The sequence below is a fragment of the Arvicola amphibius genome, chromosome 10 (assembly GCF_903992535.2).
Source record: "Arvicola amphibius chromosome 10, mArvAmp1.2, whole genome shotgun sequence".
NCBI lineage: Eukaryota > Metazoa > Chordata > Mammalia > Rodentia > Cricetidae > Arvicola > Arvicola amphibius.
The window spans coordinates 56,632,753-56,648,817 of NC_052056.1; the positions used below are offsets into that span (position 1 = coordinate 56,632,753).

The 16,065-nt window shown below is 36.8% G+C and overlaps 1 protein-coding gene across 5 annotated transcripts in view; it reads left to right on the forward strand.

Annotated features, from left to right (window-relative positions):
- Senp7 (SUMO specific peptidase 7) overlaps positions 1 to 16,065 on the forward strand; it is a 104,512-nt gene that overhangs the window by 86,335 nt on the left and 2,112 nt on the right. For all 5 annotated transcript variants that reach the window (XM_038344866.1, XM_038344867.1, XM_038344868.1 and 2 more), the window contains 10 exons: positions 2,158 to 2,420; positions 4,079 to 4,212; positions 5,826 to 5,942; positions 8,745 to 8,867; positions 9,721 to 9,813; positions 10,312 to 10,436; positions 11,271 to 11,323; positions 12,084 to 12,127; positions 12,641 to 12,709; positions 13,767 to 13,917. In XM_038344866.1, the coding sequence (XP_038200794.1) occupies positions 2,158 to 2,420; positions 4,079 to 4,212; positions 5,826 to 5,942; positions 8,745 to 8,867; positions 9,721 to 9,813; positions 10,312 to 10,436; positions 11,271 to 11,323; positions 12,084 to 12,127; positions 12,641 to 12,709; positions 13,767 to 13,917 (1,172 nt within the window). The remainder of the gene's footprint in view (positions 1 to 2,157; positions 2,421 to 4,078; positions 4,213 to 5,825; positions 5,943 to 8,744; positions 8,868 to 9,720; positions 9,814 to 10,311; positions 10,437 to 11,270; positions 11,324 to 12,083; positions 12,128 to 12,640; positions 12,710 to 13,766; positions 13,918 to 16,065) is intronic.

A 16,065-nucleotide genomic window follows, 5' to 3' on the forward strand; every position in this document is an offset into this window, starting at 1 on the left:
ATGTGGTGCTGGGAACCAAATTCAAGTTTTCTGGAAGGGCAGAAATCCTCTGAGCTGATGAGCCATCTCTCCAGCTCTGTTGCTTATTTTTTGAATGGTCTGGAAGAATAGGGCAGTGAATCTGAATGGCCCTGTGCTCTTCTTTGTCGTGATATGCCTTAGTATTTCTTTAACCCTGTTGCTTTGATAGATCTTGTTAATTTTTTTTTATATTATGTCTTCTTGAATTACCCTTGACAGGTCATACTTATCTAGAAATTTGCTCATTTCTTCTAAATAATTCCAGGGTTTTAGACTATGTTTTCAAAGTATCCCATAAAGGTCCCTTGGATTTCATTGATATCTTTTGTAATGGTTTCCTTTTCATATCTAATTTTACTCATCTATGACTTCTCTTTGTTTTTCTGAACTTTTTTCTTTAATTTTTTTACATTTATTTATTTATTTATTTATTTATTTATTTATGTGTGTGTGTGTGTGTGTGTGTGTGTGTGCACATGAGTGTGCATGCATCACACACCACGCACGCATGCGCCTCAAGGCCCGTGTGGAGGTTGGAGGACATCTTTTGGGTGTCACCTCTCTTCTTCTACCATGTGGGTCCTGGGGATAAACCTGTCTTCAGGCTGGTGGCGACCTTCTTGTTTCTCCGAATCATCCCACCCGTCCCAGTCTATTTGTCTAAGCCTCAACTCTCCTTGACTCTGTGCTCCGTTCTTTGCCGTCTATTTAATGAAGTTCCCTCTGACCCTTGCTTCTTTTCAGCCTCTTCTTTTTGGTTTGGCTGTTCTCGTTTCCTGAGGCTTTCGAACGCACCATTGCCTTGTTTAGTTCATATCTCTCTGATTTTTTTTTAAAATTTGATGTAAGGATTCACAGCTGTAAACTCTTAGAATTGCCTTTGTGGTATCCCAATGGTTCTGATAAGTTGTGTTTCCATTTCATGACTCTATAATTTAAAAATTTAATTCCTACCTGCTTTCTTTAGTGACCCAGTGGTTGGTCACTACAAGAGTTCAGTCTTCAAGTATTTGAGTTTCTCTCTTGCTCTGGATTTATGGTTTTATTTATCTTGCCATATGATCTGATGCAAGAAATTATTTCTTTTGTATTTGTTAAGGCTTACTTTATGGGCTGAAGTGTGACTTTAGAGTAAGTTACGTTATCCGTGGTTACATTTCCTTAAGAGATTTTTTTACCCATTATTTTATTATAAATTGTGACACAATAACCAAGTTAAATTATAGATTTTTATATTATGTATGTTTTCTTAGTTTCTGATTAAATAAGTTCAGCTTATGTACACATCAGACTTCTAAGACTTGAGATGAGTGCTTTTTTGTGTTCTGAGAGCACATACATAGCTACATATATGTATCTTGAAGTACTTTATTTTTCAACTCATAGTGGTATCTGGTTTAGAATTAAATAAAGTTAGTAATATTTGTTCTTACCTCTTTGAACTTGTTCTCCCCTCTTCTTTTTGAATATATACTAGATGTTGAAGGGAGTTAAATTTTATCTTCATAAAAGTAATAGTTTCCTGTTCTAATTACACATAATAGAGAAATTCATAATCAGATAAGAAGAGGCTTGTGGAATTATCAAGAGCTATTTCTAATCTTGGGTGGATAATAATGTTTTTTTTTTTTTGTGTGTGTGTGTGTATGACCATTATTGAAGTGGTTGGTTAAGGAAGGAAGGAAGGGTTTAGTCAGAATGGTTTTTTAGTTGGTAGGTGGATCTAGAGGCTAGACTAAAATAAATAATGGCTTAATTATCATTCCTTCCTTTACACACTCATAAGCAAATACTTACTAGCGCTTTTAAAATGATAGGTACAGTCAGTATCACTTGAAATTTTAATTTCTGTGAAGTAGAATAGGAGCCTAATAGTGTGAATTTGGGTTTTTGATTTCCAGCTGCCTATTTTAGAATTTAAAACTTGTCTGTTATTATTTAACATACAAAATATGTGGTTGGATTTTACATAAAACCCTTACTGTTGGGGAGGGAAGAGATAGGGAGGGGAGCAGAGAAAAATGTAGCGTTCAATAAAAATAATAATAATAACCCTTACTGTTATCACAATTAGATTAATTACAATTGTCTTTTAAAAAGTATTGGTAAAAATTGATTTCTTTTTTTCTTTTATAGCAAAAGCCAGTGAATTCATTTTCCTTGAGTTAAACACTTCCGTTTCACAAAAAGAAGAATTGAAATTGAAAGATATTATGATGGAAATAAGTAAGACCACTGGAGAATCAGAACTCTCCTATCCGTTGTCTTGGGTTCAGGCATTTCCTTTGTTTCAGGATATTCCTTCAAAAGAAAGCTCTTTCGTTCACTATTACTGTGCTTCAACTTGCTCTTTCCCTGTTGCTGCTGATACAGAAACGAGGAGGAAATCACTATCTCAGGTTAGCATACAACCAACACAACTGACTGAGGGTAGAGAGGTAGAAATTGTTTTACTGTTTAAAATCCTTTTGTTAAAAGGATACAAGAACATAAACTAATTTCAAGTGTCAAAGCTGGAAAGTTTCTTCAGCAGGATCAGCAGTAATAGGATGAGGTGGTAACCAAAGGACAGCATAGACATCTCTGGGTCTGTGCTGATGCAGATATGGAGTGAAAGCTTGATTGAATTGTAAGTATGGGGACAATGCTTCGAGTAGAATTCAATAATTATATAAAAAAAGGAAATACAAAGTCACAACTAAAGCACGTATTTATGATTGTTGCTGGCTGGCCAGCTTCACGAATACATTATGAATTTAATAGGTGAAAACTCATAGAGAACTAGCATGTGTATAACCTCAAGTCCCATACCCCAATCTTCATAAAATTAGAAAATGAAAGGTAGTACTCTGTAGTGGAGAGACCCGACAGATGTCACTGGAGCCAAGCGCTCATAGTTGACACTATACCAGTAAGGCATGCCCCTCACGTCGAGCACGCAAACCACTCTGTGTCTCCATAATGTACAATCCAGATCTGATGGCTAGTGAAAGGAGGAGACAGACCCAGCTATAAAATACATGGCCATTATTCTCTGAACTATCAGGTGCTGAAGCGGGAAAAGGCTGAGGAATGTGGGATCCTGAGATAGAAAAGGACATTAATAGGAAGAGTAGTGGAAGCAGACCAGAGCCCTTAGCTGATATTCTCTCAGTGTTACTTTTTAGTTTTGACAGTCAGCTTTTTACTAGTTTCTGATATTAAGATTAGGATATAGACAGAGTTTTCCTTTTTTCAACATTCTGTAAGTCCAACATTATCTCAAAACAATAGTAATTAAAATTCTTATGTTTAGGGATCTTTTAGATAGCTTGTTGAGTGAAACGCATGTGCAAGTTTCTGGAACTCATAGAAAGCTGGAAGGAGAGAACCAACTTCCACACACATGCTGTGGTACATGCATGCCCATGCATATACATCATAAACACACGTATGCACAATGTTAATGGTAAATAAATAAAAATAGGTTATGCCCTTTTGTAAATTGGTAATATGTTACTTACATAACTGTCAATTATGTCTAGAAGAAAAAATATTTCCTAAGTAGCTATGGCAAACACATGTGTTCATATATGTGTGTGTGTGTGTGTGTTCCAAGGCTCTTTTCCTCAAAAAGCCCATAGATACAATAGTGGTGGGTGAAGCAGAAAGCCTAACTATATTGCATATACAAATTTATATGTTACTTTTCATTTAATAATAGAATACCAGTTGTTATGAGTTCAGTCTCCCCTTATTTAAAGTTTTATTTTTTCCTAATATTATCTACCTTTTTTGATTATTTTGAACCACAAAGTTAAATTCTTCTTTAATTGTGGAACTCATACTTGGAAGTAGGACTTTAGATTAAACTTCAGCCCTTGTAGTGTATATGAAATCTTTTGATAAAAAGTAAACTTTTTCATTTGATTATATATGTATAGCAATTTAAAAAATGTAGTTGTTACTCTTTGATATACCTTTCTTTTAGTCATAGTTTTTTCAGTAATAAATCTAGATTTTTACCTCTGTGGTTTTCAAAACTAATACTTGTTTTTCTGTACTCTTCTTTTTCCAGCCCTCAAATTCAGATGTTGTCAAGCCTACTTACACTTTCCTACAGAAACAAAGCAGTGGTTGCTACTCACTTTCTATTACTTCAAATCCAGATGAAGAATGGCGAGAAGTCAGGCACACTGGACCCGTTCAGAAGTAGGAGCTGCGTCCTGGCCTGTTTGTAGCAGTGTTGTGGTGGTGGTTGTAGAAGGAGGAGCTGCGTCCTGACCTGTTTGTAGCAGGGTTGTAGTAGTCGTTGTAGAAGTAGGAGCCGTGTCCTGACCTGTTTGTAGCAGGGTTGTAGTGGCTGCTTGCACTTACGCTGTGACTTTTAAGCAATCACCTGTTGAAATGGTTTGAGTTTGACTTGTATTTGTAGCTAGTGATGGAAATAATTTTATGAGGCAATACAAATTATCATGAAAATAATAGGTGCCATTTAATTTCATTTTGTGTCTGTATAAAAAACCGACTCATTATATTTGGAAATCTTAAAGAACTTATTAGAAATCTTGGAGTAGCAATGTATGGTTTTGGAAATTGTGCCTCTTATAGATGAATACATGATAAAGAAATGAATTTGTTTATTAGAATATTTCTCAGTTTAGGTACTTTGGTGTTTATTTAAGTTCTCTTTTTAAAGGTGGTGCTTTTATATGTTTTCTGCTTCTGGGAAGGCAGAGTATTCTGCACATTGGAGATTACTTATGCCACCTTTGAGTATTTATTCCCTTCCTTTTTTTTAAGCAGTTGAAAGCATAAAATAAGGCACTGGTTACATAGAAACTATCAAATTAGATTTAAATTTTTTCAGTTTTCTTGTTTAAGTGCTTTGGTATCAAGATGAAACCAACTGTGGATGACACTTGGTTTCATGATATTTTTCTGGCATAAGCATTATAAAATTTATTTATTAAATTATTAAATAATTATATTGTTATTAAATTTTGTTTATTCTATTGATTTTATAAGTTAAATTATTACATTTGCTCATCAAATGGTGTCCTAACAATTCCAGAGTTATAGCAGAAGTCACTTCTGGTTTCCCTCTAACTTTCCAGGGAGTGTGCGAGGAGAGTGCTTCTGCACTATCATTTCTCCTCTGCCATTTTCCAGCTGTGCTGACTGTTTCCTTTATGCTCTGCTAGGTTTGCGTCGTAACCACGTTCTTAGGGGAAGTGTGTTCCCTAAGCTTCCTCCTTACTTCTCTGTTATCCACCTCTGGCCATCAGAAAGATGGAGTGGTCTTTGAGTACTGGATTAGACGTGTGTGTATTAGACATTTGTCTTCTGAACTAGCCCCTAGGAGTTAATGGAAAGGAAAAACTAATGGCCAGTGTACCATAGGAGATTTATAAAAATGTAGGAAAGCATAATCGGTTATGTCTTGATATTTTACCATATAAGGTTTTTTTGGTTCTGTTTTATTTATTTATTTTTTAGGTTTTGGTTTTTTGAGCCATGGTTTCTCTGTAGCTTTGGATACTGTCCTGGAATGCACTTTGTAGACCATGCTGGCTTCAACCTCACAGAGAAAACCTGCCTCCACCTCCATAAGTGCTGGGATTAAAGGCGTGCACCACCATCGCCTGATTTACCATATAAAGTTTAGCTATAGATATTACTGCCTAGTAGCTGTTTCATGAGAACCTTCTTAATTAATGTTGTATTAATGTAACTTACATAAATATATTACATGTTATATATAAATATACTTTTATAATATAATAAATTATACTTTAACTTTAAATTATTTTTATTTTTTAAAGGTTGATTGTTTATCCTCCACCACCTACCAAGGGGGGCTTGGGAGTAACTAATGAAGATTTGGAGTGTTTAGAAGAAGGAGAATTTCTTAATGATGTAATCATTGACTTTTATCTTAAGTAAGTACAATAATGATCTCATTTGTTTTAAAGGTTTTACTGTAAAACTTAACCATCTATTTTTCAGTTGTACTCAGGATTGAACCTAGAGCCTTTTGTATATTAAGAAAGAACTCTGCTGTTGAGCTGTTCCCCTGCCTGAAAATAAGTATATTTATCTGAACTATTTTTAATTTTAGTTAAGAGTAACTTGGCAAGACTTCAGATTCAGAAAGCATTTTGCCTACCAGAATTTTACTGGTTGACTAATTCAGTTGTATTCTCTCGCAATCTGTAAACACTACACATGTCAGAAGAGTTACTGCTTGCTGTTTCAACTTAGTTTTTATGTGTTGAGTTTTTGATGTGTACTTTTTGAACACTCTGTATTGTGGTGAAGGGAATATTTACAAAATTTCAAACACTTTGGGGATGGAAAAGAAACAACTCTATTCGTCTGTCTTTCGTCGGTGCTCTGCAGGTGGTAGGACCTAAGGAATGGAGCTGATAAAGGAGGCAGACTAAAGCCTCATGCCATAGCCAGCTTTATTCAGAGCATCAGACAGTCTATACGGTCACCCGAGTAAAGGTCAAGCGTATACAGTCACACGAACAAGGCACACGTGGCAAAACATGCTTTTCCATAGAATATATAAAGGCTAGTTTAAACATTTAGTTGAATAACAACAGCAAAGAATAATCAGTAATCTGAAATAAACTCAGTCCCATCTGCTATACCTGGGAGGAGCATGAAAACACATTCCAAGAACAAGTCCACGTGTTTGAAGAAACAGGTCACTGGACTCTTGTTTTCTTGGAGTGTTCTCACAAACATGGCTCTTCACATGGCTCCATTTCTGGGCTTTGTTCCAACCACCATTAAGCATCCTAACAGTTAACTGTCATTTTAGAAATTCCATCATGATTGCAGTAAAATTTTAAACTTAAAAAAAAAAAAGTCAACTTGCCGGGCAGTGGTGGCACATGCCTTTAATCCTAGCACTCAGAAGGCAGAGATAGGCGGATCTCTGTGAGTTCGAGGCCAGCCTGCTCTACAAAGCGAGTTCCAAGACAGGCTCCAAAGCTACAGAGAAACCCCGTCCCCCCCTTCCCCCCCAAAAAAGGCGACTTGATGAATAGAAAATGTTTCAGGAATAGCTATGAAAGCCCTTTAAACATCCATGCAATCCAGGTGTAAGGAATGGCTCTTTAATCTTGGCATCCAGGGGGCTAAAATTCAAAGCCAGACCAGGCTATATGGTACAATAGCCTGTCTTAACCCAAACAAAGCCTAACTAAAATAAAAAAAAAAAAAAAACAAGAACACTAGTAATTCCTAAAGCCTTTTGAAAGATCTATTTTTTTTAAAGATTATAAATTTATTATCATTTGGATTCACTTTTAGTCATAATTTTATTTTATTCTAGTCACAAAGGCTCAAAATCTCAAATTATTACATATTTATAAAGATAGACTTTAGAGTGTCTAGAAATTCAGTTTGAATCTTTTTTATATCATCCACTTGGGAGTGCAATTCTGATAATTTCATGTATTTTTGTTTGGTCTGTGTAAGTTATGAATTGGCATCATTGCTGGTTTTTCTCTTTTGGCTTTTTGAGAGTTCCTCTGTGTAGCCCTGGCTGTCCTATAACTCTGTAGAGTAGGCTGGCCGTGAACGCACAGAGATCCGCCTGCCTCTGCCTCCCGTGTGCTGGGATTAAAGGTGTGTGCTACTATTGCTCAACAGTTTTCTTTGAGTCATGTTTTGTAACTTTGAATGCTTTATGATTTTTGTTGACGATTAAGTGTTGCGTTTCTATAAATGTTTCAGTTTTTTAAGACACAGTTACAATACCTGGAAGTAGTCTGGTAATTTCAAGTCTTGTTTTAAAGATAGTTATCCTTATCACTTGCTAAAACGAGGCCAACAAACTGATTTCTATTACCAAGGACTCTCCTGAGTTCTATGTCCTGTGTCATGAATTATGACATTGCCCAGTTTTACTGGCAGGAATATATACCATTCTTCATCTGGGTTAATTCTGGCTCCCATTCCCTGTTTTTACTTTGGGATATTGTTCTCTAACTTGAATACTTTCCTTACCCCACCACACACACACACACACACACCCCACACACACACCCACACCCACACCCCCACACCCACACCCACCCCCACCCCCCAGAGCTACCCTGAAGATAAAAGGAGCTGCAAGCTGTCCTGAGTTCTCTGTCTCTACCCTTTTTCTTTCCTGTGCTCTAATTTATACTTAAGCTCCTTAGCTGTGTGAAATTATTAAACTATTAAAACTGAGTATAGTATCAAGAACAGCAAATTTTGATTGTGAAAGATATAATTACTAAGGGATTGAGTTATAAAGTGTCACTGAAGAATTATTTTAGTATGTAAGTAGATGAAGAATTTCAGCTAGGAATATTCCAGTTACTAAATGTTTTCTAGACGTCATAGTTTTACATTAATCACATTTACGTGATTATTTGGTCAACATTTTCTTCTATTTTTACTTCTTTAGGTTGCAGATACTACCCTTCTACTATGTGTCCTGTGTAAATGTGCTGCTTAGCACATGTTAGGAACTTGGTAAATGCTTATTAAATATAAGTGTGCAATTTCTAATTTAAGTGATAGTTTTGAAAGGCAAGAAATAACTAAAAGAGAATCTGGAAGCCCAAATCATAGAAAAATGCAAAATTTCTTTGAATTTAGCTGAATATAACAGTAATTTTTAGTTTATAAAAGGTAACTGAAGAAAATGAGTAAAATCTAAACACAGTTTACTTTGTGGGCTTGCTCCTTTACAGGTATCTGCTACTGGAGAAGGCTTCAGATGAACTTGTTGAACGAAGTCACATTTTTAGTAGCTTTTTCTATAAATGTTTGACCAGAAAGGAAAATAATTTAACAGAAGATAATCCAGATCTCTCGTAAGTCAGTATCATGCATGTGAAGGTTCGGGTATAGTTTGAGAGAGAGTTCATTCTCTCCTTCTACCCTATGGAGCCTGGGGATTGAACGAAAGTCACCAGGCTTGGCAGCCGGTGTGGCAGTCAGCTGAGCCAGCTCTCTAACTCGTAAGTTTTAAGGTAAAGGAGACTGCTGTTTTCATGCTCTGAGTGAAGTGTCTTCATTGTACTAACACCAAGAGCAAGCATATTAACAGTTTTTCAGGTCCCTGGTTTGTCAGCTGTGAGAACCATTTTTACACTGTTCGCTCTGTAAGAGGGAGGTGGTGTGAGGCTGGTTCTTGCCAGATGCATTTCCAGCGCGGATACTCAAAGTTAGGAGAGCAAGGAATGAAAAGCCAGACTATTTCTTCCCTATCGTTTTTACTTTTGATGTGGTTTTACCAGAGGTTGTATTTCCTCTGCATGTATCTCTTACTCGACATGGCTGCTGGCTCTTTAACTTCCACTTGGGGGCACTGCTGCTTTCTTTACTGTACTCCCTAGACTAGAGCGGTGCCTGCTGTGTTAATCTCTGATCACCTCCCTGGCCTTTTGTTAAGGTTTGATGGTACTTTACATAATCCCCAAGTGGAGCCAAGCAGAAAGAGTTAGGTTTGAAAGTGTTTATCATCAGTTGCTGAGCCACTTTGGGATCTACCAAACATTTAGCAGTGTGCTGCCTTTACTCTGTTTATTCCATTACTGTTTATCGTAATCAGACATAAGAACAGTTAAATATATTTCTGGTATGTTAAATTATATACTTTGAAGTCAGTGGTTTAATAAACCTCACAACTTTTAAAATAAATCTACATGTTTTTTATATTCCTAGAATGGCTCAGAGAAGACATAAGAGAGTGAGGACGTGGACTCGTCACATAAACATCTTTAATAAAGACTACATCTTTGTACCTGTAAATGAGTCGTGAGTACTTTTGATTATTTGAAAACCAGTTAGGATTCAAGAAAACTACTTGAGGTATAATCAATAGAAAGTATGGCATATATATAAATGTAGAGATCAGTTAAGTTTTTAGTAGAAAAATGATAAATTTCTTCAATGTTAAAATAACCAAAACAATTAATTTTTTGTCTTAATAAATATTTTGTAAACTAAAAATATCAGAAGAGAATACATTTCTTAAGTTCTGATACAAAAAAAGTGATGTTATTGGTCTCTTTGTTAATAGTGATCCTGAAAAGAAAACACTGAATGCATGAAGGTAGATGACATTTGAGCTATGTGAACAGTGCATTACAAAGTTCATTTCTGGCTCGGTAAATTGTGTCTGCTAGTGTGGACTGTGTGCTCCATCTTCATAGTGAAAGTTTATCACATCTGGTCTCACAGGTGGAGCTCTAGAGAAGGCTTCTACACGGTGGAGATCTGGCATGTTACTGAGATTGCTGTTCTTTTCAACAGGTCTCACTGGTATCTCGCAGTCATTTGTTTTCCATGGTTAGAAGAAGCTGTGTATGAAGATTGTCCACAGACTGCATCCCAGCAGTCCCGGGATCAACAATCTCAACATGACAACAAAATAATAGGTGATAGGCATCGCTAATAATAATCGCATTAACAAGCAGATTGATCGAAATAATACTAAGTTAACAGCCTACCTATTTATTATTTTATTAAAAGGAGTACAAAATGTTTGAAATTCTCATGACACCCAACATTATACAAAATGCCATACTGTTGATGCTGAGTTTTATTATAGCATTTTAAGAGACTAGCTTTGCTAACATGACTCGGAACTCACGGTATGACTCTTCATGCATAGCTTAAAGTCTCCAAGTTAACACTTCTCATATACTAGTAATTCAGAACAAAGTTAATAGAAATTATAGAAATTCTATGATTTTCTTGTGACATGAAATTTTAAGTAAGAAAATAAGCCTATTTTTTGAAAAAAAAATAAATGTTTTGTAGCTGTAACATAAATAGCAAGGAAAACTGGTAATAGCTTTTCTCACTCATGTTATCTAGAACCTGGGGAGAGGGAACTGTGGGGGCATCTGTTTATTTTCTGTCCTTTCTTATCCTTTGAGCTTCAAAAGTTAGAACCATGATGCGAGAAGTTCACTACCCTCCATATTAACATGCACATTTTTATTAGTTTGCTGTATTTGAAGTTAGTCTTTTGGGTGGAAATGGGCCCAATCAATTTGTATTTTAGGTTTTGGTTCTGAGGTTTCTATATCATGTGATAACAGCCAACCCTCAGCCGGTTTTATCTGTTGACTAAGTTTTCTCGTAATACTGACCATAGGAACTATTTTTTCTTTAATTAGTACTGTGGATAGATCTTGAAGCTCAGATTATGTAAGTTATCTGTGCTAACACACACCAAAGACTCACAGTGACTTCTTTGTTATTAGACAATGATGTGCGTCCCACTTCAGTGGTGTCCGCAAGTGCCGAGGATTCCCAGGTAAGTGTGTTCTGCACAGACATGGAGAAAGGAAGACTCTGAACAGTGACAACCTTAATTATAAAATAGGGCCTGCCTAAGTGGATGGAGATGGGGATTAATGGCTCATAATTAAATTGTGCTCCTTTTTGATTATTTCAACAATTTTTGGAAAAGAACATGAAGTTCTTGCTGACTTGTTTAGATTGTGTCAGCTTCCTCTCTTAGAGATTTATTGTGTGTCCTTTAGAAAAATAACGGCCTTACAAAGGTGGTCTTTAGAAAAACCAGCTTGATCTATTAATTCAGGAATTTATGAACAAAACCATTGTCAGCAAAGCTCACAATTGCTACTGCTTTTCCTCTCATCATAGATAAATACCTGGATTGCTTCTCAGCCTTTGGCTCAGACCAAGTGCAGATTAAAACTGTTTCTTGTGCTTCAAAGGAAGAAACGTGTCTCTACAGCCTCAATTGAGTTACAGAAAGTGTGCAGACACAAGTTATCTTATTTATCTTTAAGATAATACATGAATAAAAATAAAATTGTCTGTTATTGCATAGGCCCAGTTAAAGCATCTATGTGAGGTCAGTGTGAACATTGGTTAGTCAGTGAGTTTTGGAAAATGGGAGTTAGCATGATCTGTTTGGAAGCTAAGTGGTGAGAAAGAACTTTTACTTGAAAATTTAATTTCAGTATTTGAAACACTTTAAGGAATAAGTGGCTATTAATGTATTAAACTAGCTTAAATTGCAAACACAAAAATTCATGTTATTTCAGAGTACCGAGATGAGTGTATCAGTACCAAAGAAAATGTGTAAACGGTAAGTACATGTTATAATAATATAGAAAGGTTTGAAAATCATATATATTTTTAAAGATATATTTATTTTACGTGTATGAATGTTTTGCCTGCATGTGTATATGCATACTACATGTGTGCCTGGTATCACTGTAGAGGTCAGAAGATCCCCTGGAACTGAGGTTACAGACAGTTGTAGGCTGCCATATGGATGCTGGGAACCGAGCCCATATTTTCTGAACCAAAGAGCCATCTCTCCAGCCCTCAATTTTGTTTATTTATTTACTGCACGTGTGTGTGTGAGCACGTGTGTCTATGACATAGCACACATGTGAAGGTTTGAGGACAGCTTTTGGCAATTGGTTCTCTTCTTCCACCATGTGAGTCCCCAGTATTGAAGTCAGGTTATAAGACTTACAGGCAATAACATGATGAACTATCTCACTCACCTGGATGTCTCCTTTGTTTGCTTGTACTTTGGTATCCATCTTTATATAAGTCTGTTTATCTTGATTTCTTTCTTTGTGTTTTAAAGGCCATGCATTCTCATATTAGATTCCTTGAAAGCTGCTTCTATACAAAACACAGTTCAGAATTTACGAGAGTAAGTAATGACAGTTTTTACTTTCAGTCTATTTTCTAAAATCTCAGAACTTTGGTAACTGCCTTGAGTACTACTAAAAACAGTCCTGGAGATGTGGGGTTGGTGGCATATGTTAGCACTCAGAGGCAGTGTTACAGCCTAATAGGCACAAGGACCATAAATTCAAGGTCAGCTTTGTGGGACAGTGGGCTAGAATAGTGAGGTCGTGGCCACAGTGGAAAAACAGATAACACCATGTTAGTAATTTTATTTTTAGCATATACTTAAATGAACCTGAAAATCTGATCGCCAGCATCATCTTCTCTTAATTTGTTAATAGTGAAGGATTTAGATTTGTCAAAGGTAAATTCAAAATTTTTATTTGTAATTGAACAAAACCATAATTTTATGCAAAATTGCAGGTATTAGTGATTATTAAAAATAAAACCTGAAAAGAACGTGGAGACCTGTAATTTCTATTTGTGTATGTATGTGTGCATGTATGGGGAGAAAGTAGAAAACTGTCCATTTCTATGTGTGTATGTGGGGGGGGGAGGGAAATCTTTTTACAGAAATTTAAAAATCATGCTGATGAGTTGTGGGACCGTGTCACACTTGTTCCTAGGCCTAGGTATGGAGGTCAGAAGACAGCTTGTGCATTTGGTTTTCTCCTCCCACCATGTGGGTCCTGGGGCTCTAACTCAGGTCGTAAGGCTTCGCAGCAAGAAACTTGGATAGAAAGTGCCTTTACCTATTGGCACCAGAGAGGAATTAATACAGGTGCTGAAAACAAACATTTTTAAAGCCATGTTTTTGCTTACTTCATGATATAAATAGTTTTGTGTTATCTGAGCTGTGAACACTAAGTTGTTAAAAAAACTTTAGATTTTATATGAAAATCCTATCACTCACCACAGTAGCGTTTGTGAAGACTCAAATTATGGTTGTTGAAATTCTGTCTTTGGAAATTTAATCTGAAGCAACAGATTTGTCAAGGAGAGGTTTTCTGCCTTTGTAGAAAGTGTTGCGGATTGATCAAGATTTCCACTCCAGTCACTTTCCTTATTGATTATTTCAGGTATCTAGAAGTAGAGTGGGAAGTTAAGCGAAAAACTCACCGTGAATTCAGTAAAACCAGCATGGTGGACCTGTGCCCTAAAGTTCCTAAGCAGGACAATAGCAGCGACTGTGGGGTCTATTTGCTGCAGTATGTGGAGAGCTTCTTCCAGGTACGTGCAGATACAGATTTCCCTTCTAACTCACAGTTACTAATGTACAGTTACAAATTTCTGACCGAGAAGAGGCAGGAAAATGTGACTAGGCAAGGACATATAGAAAAGACATGGAGGCCACAAGTGACTCAGATAGGAGAATTTGAGATGTTTGCAATTATAGATGAACAAAATGGATGAAGACATGAAATACAGAAAATATCAAACGAACATTCTAGAGTTGAAAACATACAGCAGTCTATTAAGAACTTGCATGGAGTTCTTAATGTGGTTGATACGTGTATGTACATGCCATTAGGTGACTGAGCCAGGAGGATGAGAAACAGAGAAACTCTCACTTAAAAGGCTAAGATCCTCATTTGGGTGGGTTGCAGGGCTGCCTAGCCTTTTGACATAAGCCTTTTGCAATACAACACTACCCTGTGCCCTGTGCTGCATTCACAGCTGTCCTGGGATGCACGCGACCTCAGGGCTGCAGGTTGGACACACCTGGAGCACAGCAGCTGTAGCAGGGGATAGAAACAAAGTGTCCGCAGGTAGTTCTGGAGTGAGAGAATGTCAAGAAGCTGAGTCCGATAGGATGCAGATCTCAGTTTTTATATAATTGGAGTCCCAGTTAGCAAAGGTGCCAGTAGGGCAGATAAAATACTAAAGAAAATTTTTCAGATGTAAAAAATACCCATTTACTTAAAGCTCAGGACATCATAGCTGAGGAAACAATTAGAAGCATGGCTATGATTTTCTAGTTCATAGAGACTTTATGCAGAGAAACTAAATACAAGTCTTTAAATGGCAGGGAATCAGAGCTTTTCAGCACCAGCTTGTTTAGTTTCGTCGTTACTAGCAATGTTGCTTAGGATGATATGTTTTTGACCAGAGGTCTCTGTAGAGAATTCTTGCCTGCACTTCAGATTTTCCTTTGTCTTTAATATTGGGAGGAAGATACTGCATAGTAAAAGATGGTGCACATTATAGAGATTTATCACATAATTGTTACAGTTGTGTTTAGTCTCCCCTTGTATTCCACACTGGAACTTCATTATGTGCTGACAGTTCTGGTCCTCTAGCATTGTTTCCAAGTAGTTTTTGATTTAAGGTTTAGAATATCCAGTGGACCTCGTTAGTGACGTTTTCTTACTTTGTTTCATAATTCCAATTTTAGGTAGCCTTGATCAATAATAAAATATAGGTTAAATACAGAATCACCATGTAAAATTCCTGGGAGAAGCTAAAAATTCTAAACCTATGTTTTGTGTACTGATGTAGCATCAAACAGGTTAAAAACAGGCTTGAGGAATCAGTAGGTTTCCCTAAAGAAAACGGGTACAAATTCTAGTAAAAATATCAGGCAGTAAATCACCAATGTAGGCATTTGTAGCACGAATAACAAAAACCCAGATACGGGGTTCAAGCTGAAAACCAGAAAGGCAAAGCAGGCAGTCACTTACTATAGAGACCTTTTACCTCTACCAAATCTTCAGACCGAAGGGGTGAGATCCTGTCTCCAAGAATCCTCAGGCTCCACACCACACTGAGTGCCTGTCTTCCCCTTTATAATCCTCTCTCTGCCCAGCCATATCGCTCCTGTCTCTGCCTCCCTACTGCTGGAATTAAAGGCATGGATCCCAAGTGCTGGGATCATCTTTGTATGAGATCTGTTTCTCTTTTAGACAGATTTAATCTGTGTAGCCCAGGGTGGCCTTGAACTCACAGAGTTCAAATCTGCCTCTGTCTCCTGAGTCCTGGGATTAAAGGTGTGTGTCATTACTCCCTGGCCTGTATGCCTGACTAGTATGGGTGCTTTACCCTCTGATCTTCAGGCAAGCTTTATGTGTTAAAGCACAAATAATATACCATTATAGGCACTGGCCCATAAAGGGTTCCGAGATTCCAGTTGGTCCATCCTTTCACCCTGTCTTCTCCAAGATGTAAGTCCTTACATTAGCCTTCAGATTTACAAATACCAGCTAAGGGTAGCCGTCCTTAGCAACTAAAAAAAGTTAACACAGGAGAAATAACTTCTTAGTTGTAACTTAACATTGCCATTAAATTAACACCATGGAAATGTAGTAGTTCAGAAAGCTGTTTCTTACCGTAAAAGATGACTTTTAGTGGTATTTTTCATGTTTATATCTCTGGAAATCT